This window comes from Chelmon rostratus, chromosome 19 (assembly GCF_017976325.1).
Source record: "Chelmon rostratus isolate fCheRos1 chromosome 19, fCheRos1.pri, whole genome shotgun sequence".
In the NCBI taxonomy this organism is placed as follows: Eukaryota; Metazoa; Chordata; class Actinopteri; order Chaetodontiformes; family Chaetodontidae; genus Chelmon; species Chelmon rostratus.
The window spans coordinates 19,957,278-19,971,413 of NC_055676.1; the positions used below are offsets into that span (position 1 = coordinate 19,957,278).

General features: G+C 43.8%; 3 protein-coding genes across 3 annotated transcripts; 1 reads left to right on the forward strand and 2 right to left on the reverse strand.

Annotated features, from left to right (window-relative positions):
- The first annotated feature begins 1,081 nt into the window (after positions 1-1,081).
- Positions 1,082-4,534, forward strand: eif2b1 (eukaryotic translation initiation factor 2B, subunit 1 alpha). Its single transcript, XM_041959799.1, has 9 exons — positions 1,082-1,391; positions 1,477-1,578; positions 1,685-1,821; positions 2,359-2,475; positions 3,121-3,233; positions 3,331-3,399; positions 3,505-3,580; positions 4,136-4,261; positions 4,339-4,534. The coding sequence occupies exons 1-9, from the start codon at positions 1,379-1,381 to the stop codon at positions 4,492-4,494; spliced, it is 909 nt and encodes a 302-aa protein (XP_041815733.1). The 5' UTR covers positions 1,082-1,378; the 3' UTR covers positions 4,495-4,534.
- ddx55 (DEAD (Asp-Glu-Ala-Asp) box polypeptide 55) lies at positions 2,681-9,170 on the reverse strand. The gene is made up of 14 exons (XM_041959798.1): positions 8,993-9,170; positions 8,859-8,909; positions 8,339-8,425; positions 8,166-8,257; positions 7,825-7,887; positions 7,210-7,359; positions 6,917-7,109; positions 6,753-6,835; positions 6,229-6,360; positions 6,049-6,141; positions 5,818-5,932; positions 5,216-5,384; positions 4,842-5,128; positions 2,681-4,754 (listed from the first exon to the last, which is right to left on the reverse strand). The coding sequence occupies exons 1-14, from the start codon at positions 9,098-9,100 to the stop codon at positions 4,548-4,550; spliced, it is 1,830 nt and encodes a 609-aa protein (XP_041815732.1). The 5' UTR covers positions 9,101-9,170; the 3' UTR covers positions 2,681-4,547.
- Positions 9,171-9,982: 812 nt separating this feature from the next.
- On the reverse strand, positions 9,983-13,373 carry tmed2 (transmembrane p24 trafficking protein 2). Its single transcript, XM_041960151.1, has 4 exons — positions 13,025-13,373; positions 12,274-12,466; positions 11,603-11,710; positions 9,983-11,507 (listed from the first exon to the last, which is right to left on the reverse strand). Exons 1-4 carry the CDS (start codon positions 13,202-13,204, stop codon positions 11,383-11,385), a joined length of 606 nt encoding a protein of 201 aa, XP_041816085.1. The 5' UTR covers positions 13,205-13,373; the 3' UTR covers positions 9,983-11,382.
- Between the last annotated feature and the right edge of the window lie 763 nt (positions 13,374-14,136).

Below are 14,136 nucleotides of genomic sequence, written 5' to 3' on the forward strand. Positions count from 1 at the left end.
AAAGAGATTAAAATGTAGTTGGCAGGTTTCAGTGAAACTTTGAGCACATTCATACTGATGAAGAGAGGGAAGATTTCCATTCTGGACACTCAATGAACTAAACTTATTCTATTTAATGAAGACATCAACAGTTGTGCTCTACTTACTCTACAGGTAGGAAATAATCTGTATGAGCTCATGAGTGAACCTTGAGTAAAGTTCACAGAACTTGAAAATGACCGTGTTGCCCTCTGGTGGTCTAATTCAGAACTGCAGAAAGAACCTGGTCCCAGTGAGGACCCATGAAGTCTCACAAACAAACAAACAAGGTTTTGAGAACATAGCAATCAAGATGTATATATATCTTTTTTCAGCTTTTTTATGCAAAGTCCACTAAGTCCACTAAATCAACTGAAATCCATTAATTAAAGTTTAAATTAAATCAAGCTCTTTCTTGCTTTTTTGTTCTTCCCATCTTTCATTTAAGATGGTACAGTTAAAGCAGGGTTTGGTCCATTTATTCAGTTAAATTCAGATTTGTGAATGTACAATTTATCAACAATGATCTGCAGCTAAATTATGTAGAACATATTTGGTAACACTTTACTGTGAGTCCGCCTATTTAGTATTTATGAGCACATCAATTTAAGAAATTGCTTATGAAACACTGTAATTTAGTTGTATGCAACAACAGGGACATTTTTAATTGATTATTAATGTACAGTATTTTCCAGCAATTGTAACTTCTCCTATGAAGACATATTTTATATTTTTACTCCTATATTTTACTGTGCTGTCATAAATAATAAGTTTATAAAGCAGCCTCCATTTATTGGGTCCACAGGAGGAGTTTTAGTTGTTGACAAATACTTAAACACTTAATTGTGCTTAGAACTACATTCTAATAAATTATCAATTGATTAAATGATTATATATTGCTTATAAATGCTAAATGGGGATCATAGTTACAAAAATCACAAGCGTACTCTACTTTTAGACTAAATCTTTCCAACAAAATCTGTTGAAGCTCATGTTGTCGATATTTCCCACAGTACGAGAAGGGGGCACGCAGTGCGTGCTACGTCATCTCTACGCGACACATCAACACGCAGCTCCTAGCAGGCTGAGTTAAAGCTGTGCAACTCAGCAAATACTGATAACAAAACCTTCCAGACAGACTCGAGCGTGTTTCGGTGGGAACTGTGGATAAAAGTGTTTATTTAAAACGGACATTTTGAAGTCGGAGTATATAATTTGGTCTGAACGAAGGCTGCAGTCAGGGAGTCAGCAGCTCTGGCATGTGTCACAAACTGCGGACTGACTGAATCCAGTAAAAACCACCTGCGGTTTGTTTTAACCCTGAGGACTTCAGCTTCGAGACTCTGTTGTGACTTTCAGGATGAATGAAGAAGGTAGGTTGTTTCAAGTTTCCCGTTTCCTCTCATGTTTTGTGGTTTGTGGCGCAGATGTTCACTGTGTTTCACTGTCCCGGGTCAGAGCTGGTGGAGTACTTCAGGGCTCAGATGATGAAAAACCCGGACATGGCCTCTGCTGTGGCTGCGATCCGCACTCTGCTCGAATTCCTCAAGAGAGACAAAGGTGCGTTCATTCCCAGCCTCCTTTCAACAGCACCTGTTCTGAACAAAGCTCCCGTGTTTCTGGTGAACCACCTCCTGTCTTAATAAGATGTTCCTGCCCCCCTCAGGAGAAACGCTCCTGGGCCTGAGGGAGAGCCTGACCTGGGCCACAGACCGCCTCACAGGGGTGGATTCCTCTGTGGCCGTGTCCTCGGGAGGAGAGCTCTTCCTGCGCTTCATCAGCCTCACATCTCTGGAGCACCAGGTGAGGTGACATCACCACGCACCTGAACGAACCGACACTCCATTAGTGAACTGTGGGGCAGCTCAGCTGTAGAACGTGGACCATCTATCAAGGCTGAGTCCTCACTGCAGAGACCCGGGTTCGATCCCCACCTGTGGCCCTGCTGCGTGTCACTATCAAATACAGCCGAACACTACCAAAAAAGAGAGAGAATGTTTCACCAAAAACACTAAATAATAAGAGGTTTAGTATTTGCTACTATAATTACATACAGTTTTATCTATCTACATGTTTGGCAGACTTTCAAACACTATTTTGAACACAATGAGGCACAAGACTTACAGAAAAAGTAACTGAACAGTTGGTTGAATAAATAAAAGATTACATTTGAGTGGGACTGCTGGGAATATTTAAAAATGGGATTTTTTGTTTTATTTTTTGAGAAGTATTTTTAGGGCATGCTTGTTTAATTGGTTGCTGTCTGAACTCCAGTTGTTCCAGGCTTCCTCCTGTTTGATCACATTTGGAGCTCCTGGCTAACTTTTCTCACTCTGTCAGGATTTGTCTCGCTGTAAGAAGGTGATGGAAGAGAGAGGAGAACTGTTTCTGAAGAAGATCTCGATGTCCAGGGCCAAGGTTGCCAAGCTGTGTCACACCTTCATCAAAGACGGCGCTGTGAGTATTTGTTTTACATACATGTTACCACTTATTTACTGCTGGTTACACTTTATTCACCCAGAACATCAGCATAAAAATGAAATTCCAGTGCTCAGATGGAAAATGCATGTCAGTAATTTAATTCATAACATTTATTCATCCACGAGGGGCCATTTGAGCCAAGTGAGCCTGCAAACAGAAACACACAGATACGGTTCGGACTGATGTGAGTTTAGTGCAGCTACAACTGTGGAGCAGCGGCGACGCACCATCTTTGTCTTATCCCCTTATTGCTGTTGTAGCTGGATGCACCAGACTATGACCCGTGATGGTTCTGCACTAATAGACGAATGTTACAGCCTTTTATGGCTAACAATACCCAACACCACAAAGGCACAGAGTAACATCTGGAGTAAAAAACAGGTGGGCCTGATATTGATCCTTGTGGGACACCTTATCAAACATTTAAGGGCTTGATTTGACACCTTTGGCAAGAAGTCTGAACTCTACCAGGACTGAAAACAACTTTATCTAAAACCTGCCTGCTGAGGCTGAAGGTCATTGTTGTCCTCCAGTGAGATGCTTCAGCATGGGCAGACATACGACAGTCTTTATGCACAGTGTTGAGGCAGCTCAGTGACGTTCCTCTTGTGTTCCCCTCAGAAAATCCTGACTCACTCGTACTCCAGAGTCGTCCTCCGGGTGCTGGAGAAAGCTGCCGGCGAGAAGAAACGCTTCTCTGTCTATGTGACTGAATCGCAGCCGGACTCAGCCGGGTGAGTGAATACAGCCAGTAAAATGTGTCCTCGTTTTATTCCGAGGGGACACAAACTCACTGAAGCTTCCTTTTTTTTTTACGTGCTCTGTGTTCAGGCGACAGATGGCAGAAGCTCTGAGAACGCTCAATGTTCCAGTAACGGTAGTCCTGGATGCAGCTGTGGGGTAAGAACATTTCTCATTATTTAAGTTAAAAACCACCACTCAGTCACACATTGGTCACGTGATCGCAGCTGCATTTATTCAGCGTGTTCGTGTCACTGTTCACAGGTACGTCTTGGAGAAAGTCGACCTCGTTATTGTCGGCGCAGAGGGAGTCGTTGAGAGTGGAGGGATCATCAACAAGGTGCGTTTCAGGAAATAGTCGGGGGCCTGTATCAAGTTCAAGTCTGGCTTTCTTTGAAATAACAGGTTAACTGGTGTCGCAAAGATGGCTGTCAACCGGCCCAGTTTACCAAACTAGCTAATTGTTCATGTGACAGAGGTTCTTAAAGGAGAACTCCACTGATGGTACACATCAAAGTCTGTTTCCAGGTCTTTGGGACCACGACTGCCTCACTCCAGCCAGCATCAGTCTGCTTGATGTTACATTAACTGCTACTAGCGTAACACACTTTAATCTCCAACCAAACTGCCTGGGGTTGAGTTGCATTATGGGTAATGTAGGCACAAGGAAGAAGAATGTGTGGAATAAAAGGCCGCTGATTTTTGTTGTAAACTCTCCATCAGCAGTCTGACAGTATTACAGCAATGCAATGATAAACCAGTGGCATTCTCCATTAAGATCAAACACAGCTGTAAAACCCACGAATCCTGCTTCGTGACACAGACCCCAGGTTTCACTTAGTATTGATAATGCTTGATGCAAACAGAACTAAACGTTTCCTCTTTGCTGTTGCAGATCGGCACTTATCAGATGGCCGTGTGCTCCAAAGCTCACAATAAGCCGTTCTACGTGGTGGCAGAGAGCTTCAAATTTGTCCGCCTGTATCCGCTCAACCAACAGGACGTGCCTGATAAATTTAAGGTACGAGTTCAAAGTGTGGATTCATTTTTATTCTATTTTAGAGCATTTGTTTACAGGTCTTCTCCTCGCCTCCACAGTACAAAGCAGATACCCTGAAGACCGTACAGAACCTGTCAGACGAGCATCCGATGATCGATTACACGCCTCCCTCCCTCATCACCCTCCTCTTCACGGACCTGGGAGTCCTCACCCCGTCTGCTGTCAGCGACGAACTCATCAAGCTTTATTTATAACTGTGCCTGACGATTGTCAATAAAAGCCGTCATATCAAAAGGTGAATCAAATGTCAGAGGTGCTGCTTTGCGTGAGGAGATCCGTCCTCGTCTCCCAAGCTGCCCTGTGATGCTCCTTCTGCTTTCTGTTTATTTGACTTCGCTTTGCTTGTTATCTGTTTCTCGAAGTCCTCCTCGCTGATTTGCCCTTTCTTCAGCTTCTTGAGGAGGCGGGTGTCATTTAAAAGCTCTTTCATGTCTTCGTCGTCCACGTCGGAGCCCTGCGGACACACAGAAGTTAAAATGAATGCAGCCCACTGATGCACGCGGTCTTATCAGGACATTTAATGGTCACTGCGTGGAAATACCTCATCCAGCTTCCTCTTGGCCGCCATCTTTTTCCTGCGTTCCTTCTTGGTCTTCTGTTTAGACCAGGCCTTGTTCTTGATGAAGTTCTTTCTGGGACAGGGAGTCCTCTCTTTCGCCTCTGTTAGCATCTTCTGTCTCTGTTTCTCTCGGTTCTTGTCCTTGTAGCGGATGGTGTCCGTGTCCACCGTTGTCTCGGTGAAATCCCGAAACGTTTTCCCCCTCAGCTCGGGCATCTTCGGCATGCGGAGGAGGGCGAAGCCGCGGGCTAAAGAGGCGAAGTCCAGATCTGGACAAAGAAACGAGGCTGAGAATGTTAAGTTTGCACTTCACGCAGACGACAGAACTGACTCAAACATAAAGAGGCTGTTTTCACCTTTGACCCTGAAGATGAGGCCGCACTCGTGTTTGGCGTAGGCCTGGACGTACGAGACGAAGGCTCTCATGCTCCTGTCAAACATGGCGCGGTCAGCCAGAGACATGGCCTTCACTTTGGGTAGCACGTCCACCACGTCGCTGACAGGGGGCATCATCTCGAGCGGGCACTGAAGTAATGACCGAACACGTCATTCGTGAGGATTACATTTCTGAGACTGGGCCGCACACACTCAGGAATCTTCATCACTAACAATCTAACATGATCAACAGTGCTCAACAGAGAATACCAACACGCCTATGTCTGAAACAGTGGAGGAAACGAGGATTTCCAGTTTGTGCTTCTATTCAGCTGCATTTTCAGCTGGAAATGTGGAACATCTCACTCCACTACATTTATTTAACAGCTGTTACTTTTAGACTACTTTTAAACTAAAGTCTTACGTAAACATTTTTTCATCTCAGCTTAAACCAGTGGCGCTTCCAGTTTGGTCTCAGATGTCTGTTTGCATTGGAAGCAGGAATAAAAAGTGATGGTTTCCACTGATTTCAGGGCTGCCTGACTGAATAAACTCAGCATTTCGAGGGTTACAGCTTACTCACCTTCTGGTTGATGGACAAAAAAGTGACATATGACTCCTCCATCGGCAGCAGAAAGACGAGGGCATTGCCCTGGTTGCCGATTCGTGCTGTGCGTCCACATCGATGCACGAAGGCACTGAGACAAAGACAAAAAAAGATGAGCTCATTCTTAAAATGTAGGCAGATCCCAGATTTAACATCTCAGCATCCCAACAAACGACCACGACACACAGACTTGTGCAGTGCACTCACCTGGCACTGCTGGGAGGATCATACTGCAGCACCCAGTTCACATCAGGGATATCAATTCCTCTGGCCATGACATCTGTACACACCAAGATGCCACTGCGACATAACACAAAGATAACATATCAGCCACAGAAGCAGATTTATTTTACCTGTACACACACACACACACACATCAGGTCTCACCTCTTCAGGGCCCGAAAGTCTGCAAAGATCTTGTTGCGTTTGTTTTTCATCTTGCCGTGGATGCAGTGGACGGTGACCTTCTTGACCAGCGTCTCCAGAGCTCGACCGTAGTACTCCACACAGGCACAGGTACTGATGAGAGACAGCAACAGGTGGCCTCGGTTGGTAACTACGCACCTGAAGGAAAACTTAAAGTGACGGCACAACGCCGGGCAGACGCTGAATGGATTTAGCTCGATTCCAAGTAGTTTTAGAACCGGGTTGGATTTTGGCGTCACTGTGCTGCGGTTTGAGTCACAGCTGATCTCCTGATAGATCGACGTTGTTGCTGACGATCGGCTGGATTGGATTTTGTTTGGCTTACTTTCAGTTACTTAGTACAGTTTATAGTAGAATTACACAAAGAAACACTGACTTTCTCTTTTCCTCTGAGGTGTTAACGTTATTGGAGCTGTCTCAGGACAGAACCAGTCAGGGGTTCCGTGTTCACATTGAAAACGTAGAGCCTGGCCGTGTTAACGTACCTGAAGAAGACCAGGTTCTTCTCGTGCTTGTGCTGCCTCAGAAACGCCACCAGGCTGTTGAACTTGTCCTCTGCTCTGCAGATCTGAAACATTCGAACATCGTGTCATGAATGCTCATTTAGGGCTGATTGATGTGAGACCGGCACCAGACTGAGCTGACTCACGGTGTAGTAGTTGGAGAGCCTGGAGGGCGTCTTCTGGATGGCGGCGGTGGCGGCCACGCCCTTCTCTTTCACAGTGATGCGTACTGGGTTCCTGAGGCCGGCCCGCACCAGCTTCTCCAGCTCCTGCGTCTGAGTGGCTGAAAACAAGCCTGTACGCCTCTGTTTAGGCAGGTAGTCCAAGATGGTATTCAGACTGGATCCAGAAACACACACACAGACCCTGTTAGCAGCACCAAGACCGAAAAATAATTAAAAGATGAGAAATGTTAAAGGGCCCTGAGCTCATTTCTTACCTGACCTCAAAACCCATGTCGAGGAGCCTGTCGGCCTCGTCGAGAACCAGCACGTCCAGACTCTTGACCGAGCTGGCCAAGTCCAGACCGTCTGACCTCCTCCTGAACATGTCCTCCAGACGGCCCGGTGTCGCAATCACAATGTTTGCCCTGAAGAACAGAGACGCAAGTCGTCAAGAGAAAATCTTTACTGCCCCTGTTCCCTTTCTCCTGGTAGGTTTAAAGGGGTGTTTCACCACTGGAGAGGTGGTCTTTTCATAAAACTCTGCAGTAGAATGATGGAAATATTTTTGAAATTGGTGCAACATGACCAGAGGAAACAGAGAAAAATGGCTGTGGTAATACCCTTTACTCAAAAGGTAGAAAACCTACAACTACCTACTACTACAATGCACTGGGCTGCACCAGACCACTAAACACTCGAGCTGGAGGGTGACGCACTGCGAGTCGGGCGGCGTTTGGTTTCGACTGGTACAATATTCCCTTTCTTGCCAGGAGTGAGACGAGAAGAGCTTTGGCTCTAGCATCAAGCCTGTAGCCTGCCTCAGACGTTGAAGCATTCCTTTAAAAGATCTGAGTGTAATGTTTCCAGCTGTATTTGTGACCATCACATACCCTTGATCCTTGAACTTCTCCACATCCTCGATCGGGTTGCTGCCACCAATCAGCAAAATCTGCCTGAAAAAAACAAACGTGTGTGAAGCAGACCGACACGATTGCCTGACAACAGGAGGAGACGCTGTAAATTAATGTCCATCATGCTGTTGTACCAAAGTGCAGCAACTAAAATACACGTTCACACACAAAAAAACACTCAGATGTGTTTCCTGGCAAAATAATGTCACTTTTCTGGAGCTTTCAACTGCTGCGGGGAAGCCACAGAAGAAACTAGCAAGTGGACTTTGAGTGTATTCAACGACCATTCAAGAAGACTCAGGTCCTCTTCAGGGACTCACGTAAACTGTGGGAATTTCTGAATGAACTGCTCCATCACTTCACTGATCTGAAGGGCCAGCTCTCTTGTGGGGGTGATCACCAGGGCACCGACCTGCAGAAAACAGCGTTCAAAGTTCAGATACCGGAGCAGATCTGAAAGCTTCCTCTCTCTCCTCTCTGCTGTCATCCTCACCTGCATCTTCTTCAGCTTCTCCTCTCTCCTCAGGAGCAGCTCGATTATAGGAATCACAAAAGCAAGCGTCTTTCCGCTTCCGGTCACCTGCAACAACGTGATATTTACTGATCTGCACAGAAAACACTCAATAAAAAAGACAGAAAGGGAGTTTTGTCCAGACGTCCTGAAGCCATTTCCAGAGGTCAGCAATGATCAAACAGTCCGGAGCCTCAACTGAACTGAAATCAAACGAATTGGCAGCTGGTTTGAGTCAGTTTAGTTATTTTCAGGTTAAAATGGAAAACATTTCTTAGTCACACTAGATGACAGTAAATTGAATATTTTATAAAGGGTGAATTATTTATGGTCAGTTTGTCTCGTTTGGCCACCTGCATCCACTGGAGGTTTGACACAACTGCTTTACTTCCTCAGCCTCCAGAAATAAACCAGTTAACAGCAGCAACTGGTGGTTAAGGTGAACTGGTTAAATTTACTTAAGTAAAAGTACTTGGTTACTTTGGTTAAATCTCACACTTACCGCCTCCGCAGCCACGTCTTTATTACTCATGAACAGCGGGATACAAGCAGACTGGAAGGGAAAAAAACATTCATTAATCAGATGATGCGTTGACTGAAGAGCGGCGCGAGGCACACGCACAGTACGAACGTTACCTGTACAGGTGTCATGTGTGTGAATTTCAGTTCATCGAGCGTCTGTAAAATGCTGTCGTTAAGTTTAACAGGTAAACTGCCCCACGTCCCGTCTGTCGTATTATCCATGCTGGCAGTGAACCATAAAGCTGAGCTCTGTGCTAAAGTCGCTAGCCGCGGCTGGTCTGAGTCTCCACGCTGCTGCCTTTCCTTTGGTGCGCTGATGTTTACAAGCCGGGTGGGAACTGAAGCTCTGCCGCGAGCATCGTTCCGCGTACGGATGCATTTTTATTTTTTAGTTAATTCAATTTGGTTTAATTTACTTTACTGTTTATTTCTAATAACTACAACAGTGGTGGAGGAAACCTTCGCCTTCTTATTTAAGTAAAAGTTCCACAGTATAACAATACTTGGATCTATCTATTGAGCTATGGTTAAATGAGTCTTTAACAATGCACATCACGATTCTTAAGATCATGTGTTTTGATTTGTAAAATCTTAATATACAAAATACAAAGTAACTCGTAAGTTGTAAATAATTGTAAAAGTATATCTCTCTGAAATGCAGAAAAAAAATTAAGTACTAAGTAAAGAGCAAGAGGGTTAATACTCAAGTACCACAACACTGCTTGTGGTAATAAAACATGATTACAGCACCTACTACAAGTAAAAGTCCTGCATTCAAAATCTTACTGTTACTAAAGCACACAGGTATTATCAGCAAGATGTAGTAAAGTTCTCAATAATAGGATATTTTTTTTAGCAATAAAGTATAACTAGCATTTTAGCATTTTAGCTGGTTGTTATGAAGCTAATCACTGTTGGGTAGTTCAATCTATAATATTACATCATATTTTATAAGATAAAAACACTCCAGCAGAACTGTACGGTACACGAGGAGCTTCTGTTTCCCGGTCATGAGCTGAATTCAACGGCTTACGGTCAAACTTTCTCAAAAAATTTAAAAAAAAAAAAAGTTACCACCTGCTTAGAAAGACATCCAAGTAATTGTACAGAATATTGGCTTTATTATGAAACCTGGGGCATTTTCCACAACCATCCTACATTTGTACAGATCCACTTATCAGATTTTGTTGTAATCACAAAAAAGGAGGAGACTGTGTACAGAGCAGTTTACCTGCCTGAGTTCACCAAAGATTGTTTTTAATACAAAACTGGAGCATATCCAGAAACATGCAACTCTTACGGTGTTGCTGCGGTGTGCTCACTGTGAAGCTAATGCCTTGGACTTAAGTTTTTACCTTGTATAGGGATAGAAAAAGGTAAAATTCAGTTGAACGGCATCATCCAAACAGTTGCACGTTGCAGGATATGCTCCAGGAAAAACAAACAGTTCAAAATTGTATACAATCATATAATTTAAAATCCCCAACCCCAACAAAATAACTATAGAAGAAGCAACTAAAGCACACAGCAGTCATTAGATGTCAGACCCCCCCACCCACTCGCCCTCCCTCAATCAACATGTAACATGTATTTCAGTATTCCTCTACACTTGCACCCCAAGTAGTTCAGTTTAAAATCCAACCCTGCCTCAGCTCTTCAAGGTCTGACTGCTAAGTGAAGTTTAACCTAAGTGTATGAAAATTAAATCAACCTGTGAACTTGTAGGCCAAGAAACCACTCGCCCATTGTCATTTTCTGAACTACGTACACAAAGGATGTCAACTGAAGCCCCATGTGGCATGGCTCGCAATGAATCAACAGAGCTAAAAGCTGTACAGTTTCCCTTAAAGACCAGCTGCAGTGGAAGTCCTTCAGATATTCAGATGTATCCATCAGGAGTGCAATTTTTTGTTTGAGAGCATTAACACAATGTACAGATATCACATATCTGCCAATACATTGTCTGACTTAGACGATGGAAACAAAACCTCCTGCATCTTAGACAGAAGTCAAATGCATTTTCTTTCTTGTTTGCCATTTTTATCAGAGGAAAAGGAACCTATTTTTATCTTAATAAGGGCTACATTCTCCTGTGGTGACTCCACATATCGATTTATGTGCATTTCTACGTCTTTTTCTTCTGCCTGCCTTTGCTAAAAATTATGAGCCTCACAGTCATTCACACAGGCAAAACTGTACTGGCTAACAATTGGTATTTAACTGTAATTATCAGACAGTATTGGACAAAAACAATATGTGAAACAAAAGAAAAAATAATGAAAATTGACACCCATCTCAGAATGTTGAATGTTTTAGCCATCCATTCCAAACAAACACTAATTACATTTTAAAGAAGGAACCAAGTAGGTACATGAGAACAGAACATCTGAGATCCAATCATATGTAGGCTTAAGTCAAAACTGCCAGTCTCATTTCCAGAGTGTAAATATCGGTCTTGGTGTTGGAGGAAACAGTGGAGGACACAGAGGGATTATTTAATCACACTACACCACTCGCCGTACTTCAAAAAATCTCTTCAGGTAGTAAATCTGTCCAAGTGTCATTGCCACCAGAACCAGAGCTTCAAAGAACGACCACAGCACCACTCTGCTGTTTGTGTTGTCATTGACTAGAAAGAGAAGAAGAAGAGACATTGTGTGAAATTACACTCAATCCAAAGACAAACTGGTTCTTGCTACGTGCTCTCATTGAATCAGGACTCACTTGCTCTGTGTATCCTCTCGCGAACCTCCATGTACTCCTGCTCGTGCTTTACAGCTGTCATGGCAACAGCCAGCTCGTTGATCATCTCCTCCAGCTTGTTTTGGTGGGCTGGAACAGGTAAAAGTAATGAGTAATAGGCCACAAAACAGCTCTTGTGCACAAAAAACATGCAAGAGGTATGCAACACATGCATAACAGTTTGGCAATTGTGACACATGTCGCAGGTGATGCCATCTTATCACCAGAGACATTCATAGATCCAACGTGTTCTTACTGTGCAAATACTCAAACCATTCACAAACATCACAACTGCTTGACTACACATAGTAGAAATGCACAATATTAGTTTATACTATGGAAACAACCCTGGTTAGAGAAAACTCTGCAGTGCATCACAAACTCAAAAGTCTGTTTCACAACAGCAGTTCTGCCATAGCCTGCCCTGTGCCCTACCATCCCAGCTGTCACCACCTACAAAGAGGAGAAGAGTGCCCAAAATAAAGTCAAAGGGGGAAAGAAACTAGCACAATGACACAAGATCAATAACCTTAGAACACAGAAACAAAAGATGGTTTGCACTCTGCATGATCCATATTGGAAAGGCTTAAGTATATGAGATACAACACTTACTAATTTGTATACATTAACCAACACAAACACCCTTGGTGTACCTTCTGTCTCCATGTCCTGGCCTTTAGGGGCCTCTCCAATATCAATCGTGAACATGACGATCTTGGGTGTCATGGTTGACATCTTGTTGCTGAAGCAGAACTTGTAGGTTCCGTCCATGTGTGCTGCCACAGAATATTTCCCACTAGATTCTCTGTCACCTTTGTAAATCTGCTTACCATCAGGTCCTGTTATCTATAGAGAAACAAGATTTAAATAGAAAACACTGCCGCATAAAGGTACGACATAAATAACATGTTGTAGCATATGGCAGTAACATCTGTGAACACAAAACACTTAATTGTACTTTTAACCACACCGACTTTTCCACAAAATACGAGTCAAAAGAGGACTAGCAATATTAACTCTTAGAATGTGTTATTTAGATAGCGGAAATCGTACTAGCTGCATTATGTTAGTTAGCTAGCATAACGTAGCCGGACACTAAGCTAATTCTGCACTTCCTGTATCGTTATGAATAATTTAATCATCATTGTCACACATTTAACGCGAGAAAGATGGCCGGATAACAATTCTGTACTAATTCAACCCAGAAACTAAAATGTTTTGCGTTCGAGAGTCAGTTCACAGCCATAAACACGGATAGCAACTGCTATCACTTGACGCTACGCAGACGGCGCCAGCTAACGTTAGCACAGGCCTTCTGTATCACAGGCGCCGGCTAAGTACAGAAAAACCCACATATTTACCCGTGCTAGGTGGTTGGTTTATTATCTCGGTGAAGTATCTTACCTCTACATCGATGTCCAGGAAGCCGCCTTCGGCAACCTCGAACATGAGGCCCATCTTGGTGCCGGAATTGACCCGCTCGTAGAAGCATTCCTCGGCATGGGCGTCTATGCTAACGAAGTAGCCGGACGCAGTGGCAGACAGGACGGCCAGCAAGACAACTAGCTCCGACACGGTAAACATGTTTCAAATGCTTGATAGCAGGCGTCAAAACAAGTCTGACAACGTAAAGAGGGTCCTTGCTTCAGTATATCCTGTCTGAGAGCAGGATGTCAGCTTGTATGAGTGAATTGTTGCAGGAGAGGACCAGCATCAGCCTCAGCTGCTGTGTACAGCTCTCTGACTGCCACGTACGGGCTTAAACGGCGAACGGCGAGGGCCAAAATTAGGAGTTTGCCACTTGTTCAGAGCAAACCGTCACATCAACTTCTGCTGCAACACAGTTCGGAGACTCATGCTTCCGTTGTGATGCCAACAGTTTGTGTCCTGAGAGGTGCTATGATGTTAAAACTAACCAAGGTATAAATACATAATTGAGCAGTCTGGATTCTTCCATAAACAAGCAAAAAATATTCTGTTTTAGCCTGAACAAAATCCCCACCTTAGAGCATTTTTATAATATCTGCAGCGGGTAAACATGTGACAAGTGCCACCATATCACATCTTATTCTGCAGTGCCATCTTGCTTTAGTGAATCTTCATACTGTGGCAGCTGCCAGGCAGTGACACGCAGGTAAACCTCTGAAAGTGCATGTCACAAGTGCTAAATGCTGTCTGTATAGTCACATGGTATCCTCAGAAAGTGGGGCAGCTAACCTGGCATTCACGGCACTCATCACCAGCTGTGGTGTCTGTCATTGTCGGGATGCTGTCATTTCACCGAGTTAAAGACAAACTGAGATTGTGGCTAAGAAACGGAGGTTGTTTACATCAGTTAATAAATGCACGAAAATGCTTTGTGCATCTTCTGTTTCAGTTTTCACATCCTGCTATAGATGAGTTTATTGTAGTTATGTGGTTTAAGTTAAAAATATAACTAAGAACTATCTGTAAGAATGAAAAGTGCTGACAGTCAATGCCATAATGTTTCCAATCTGACATGTGAAGCAGTTGAA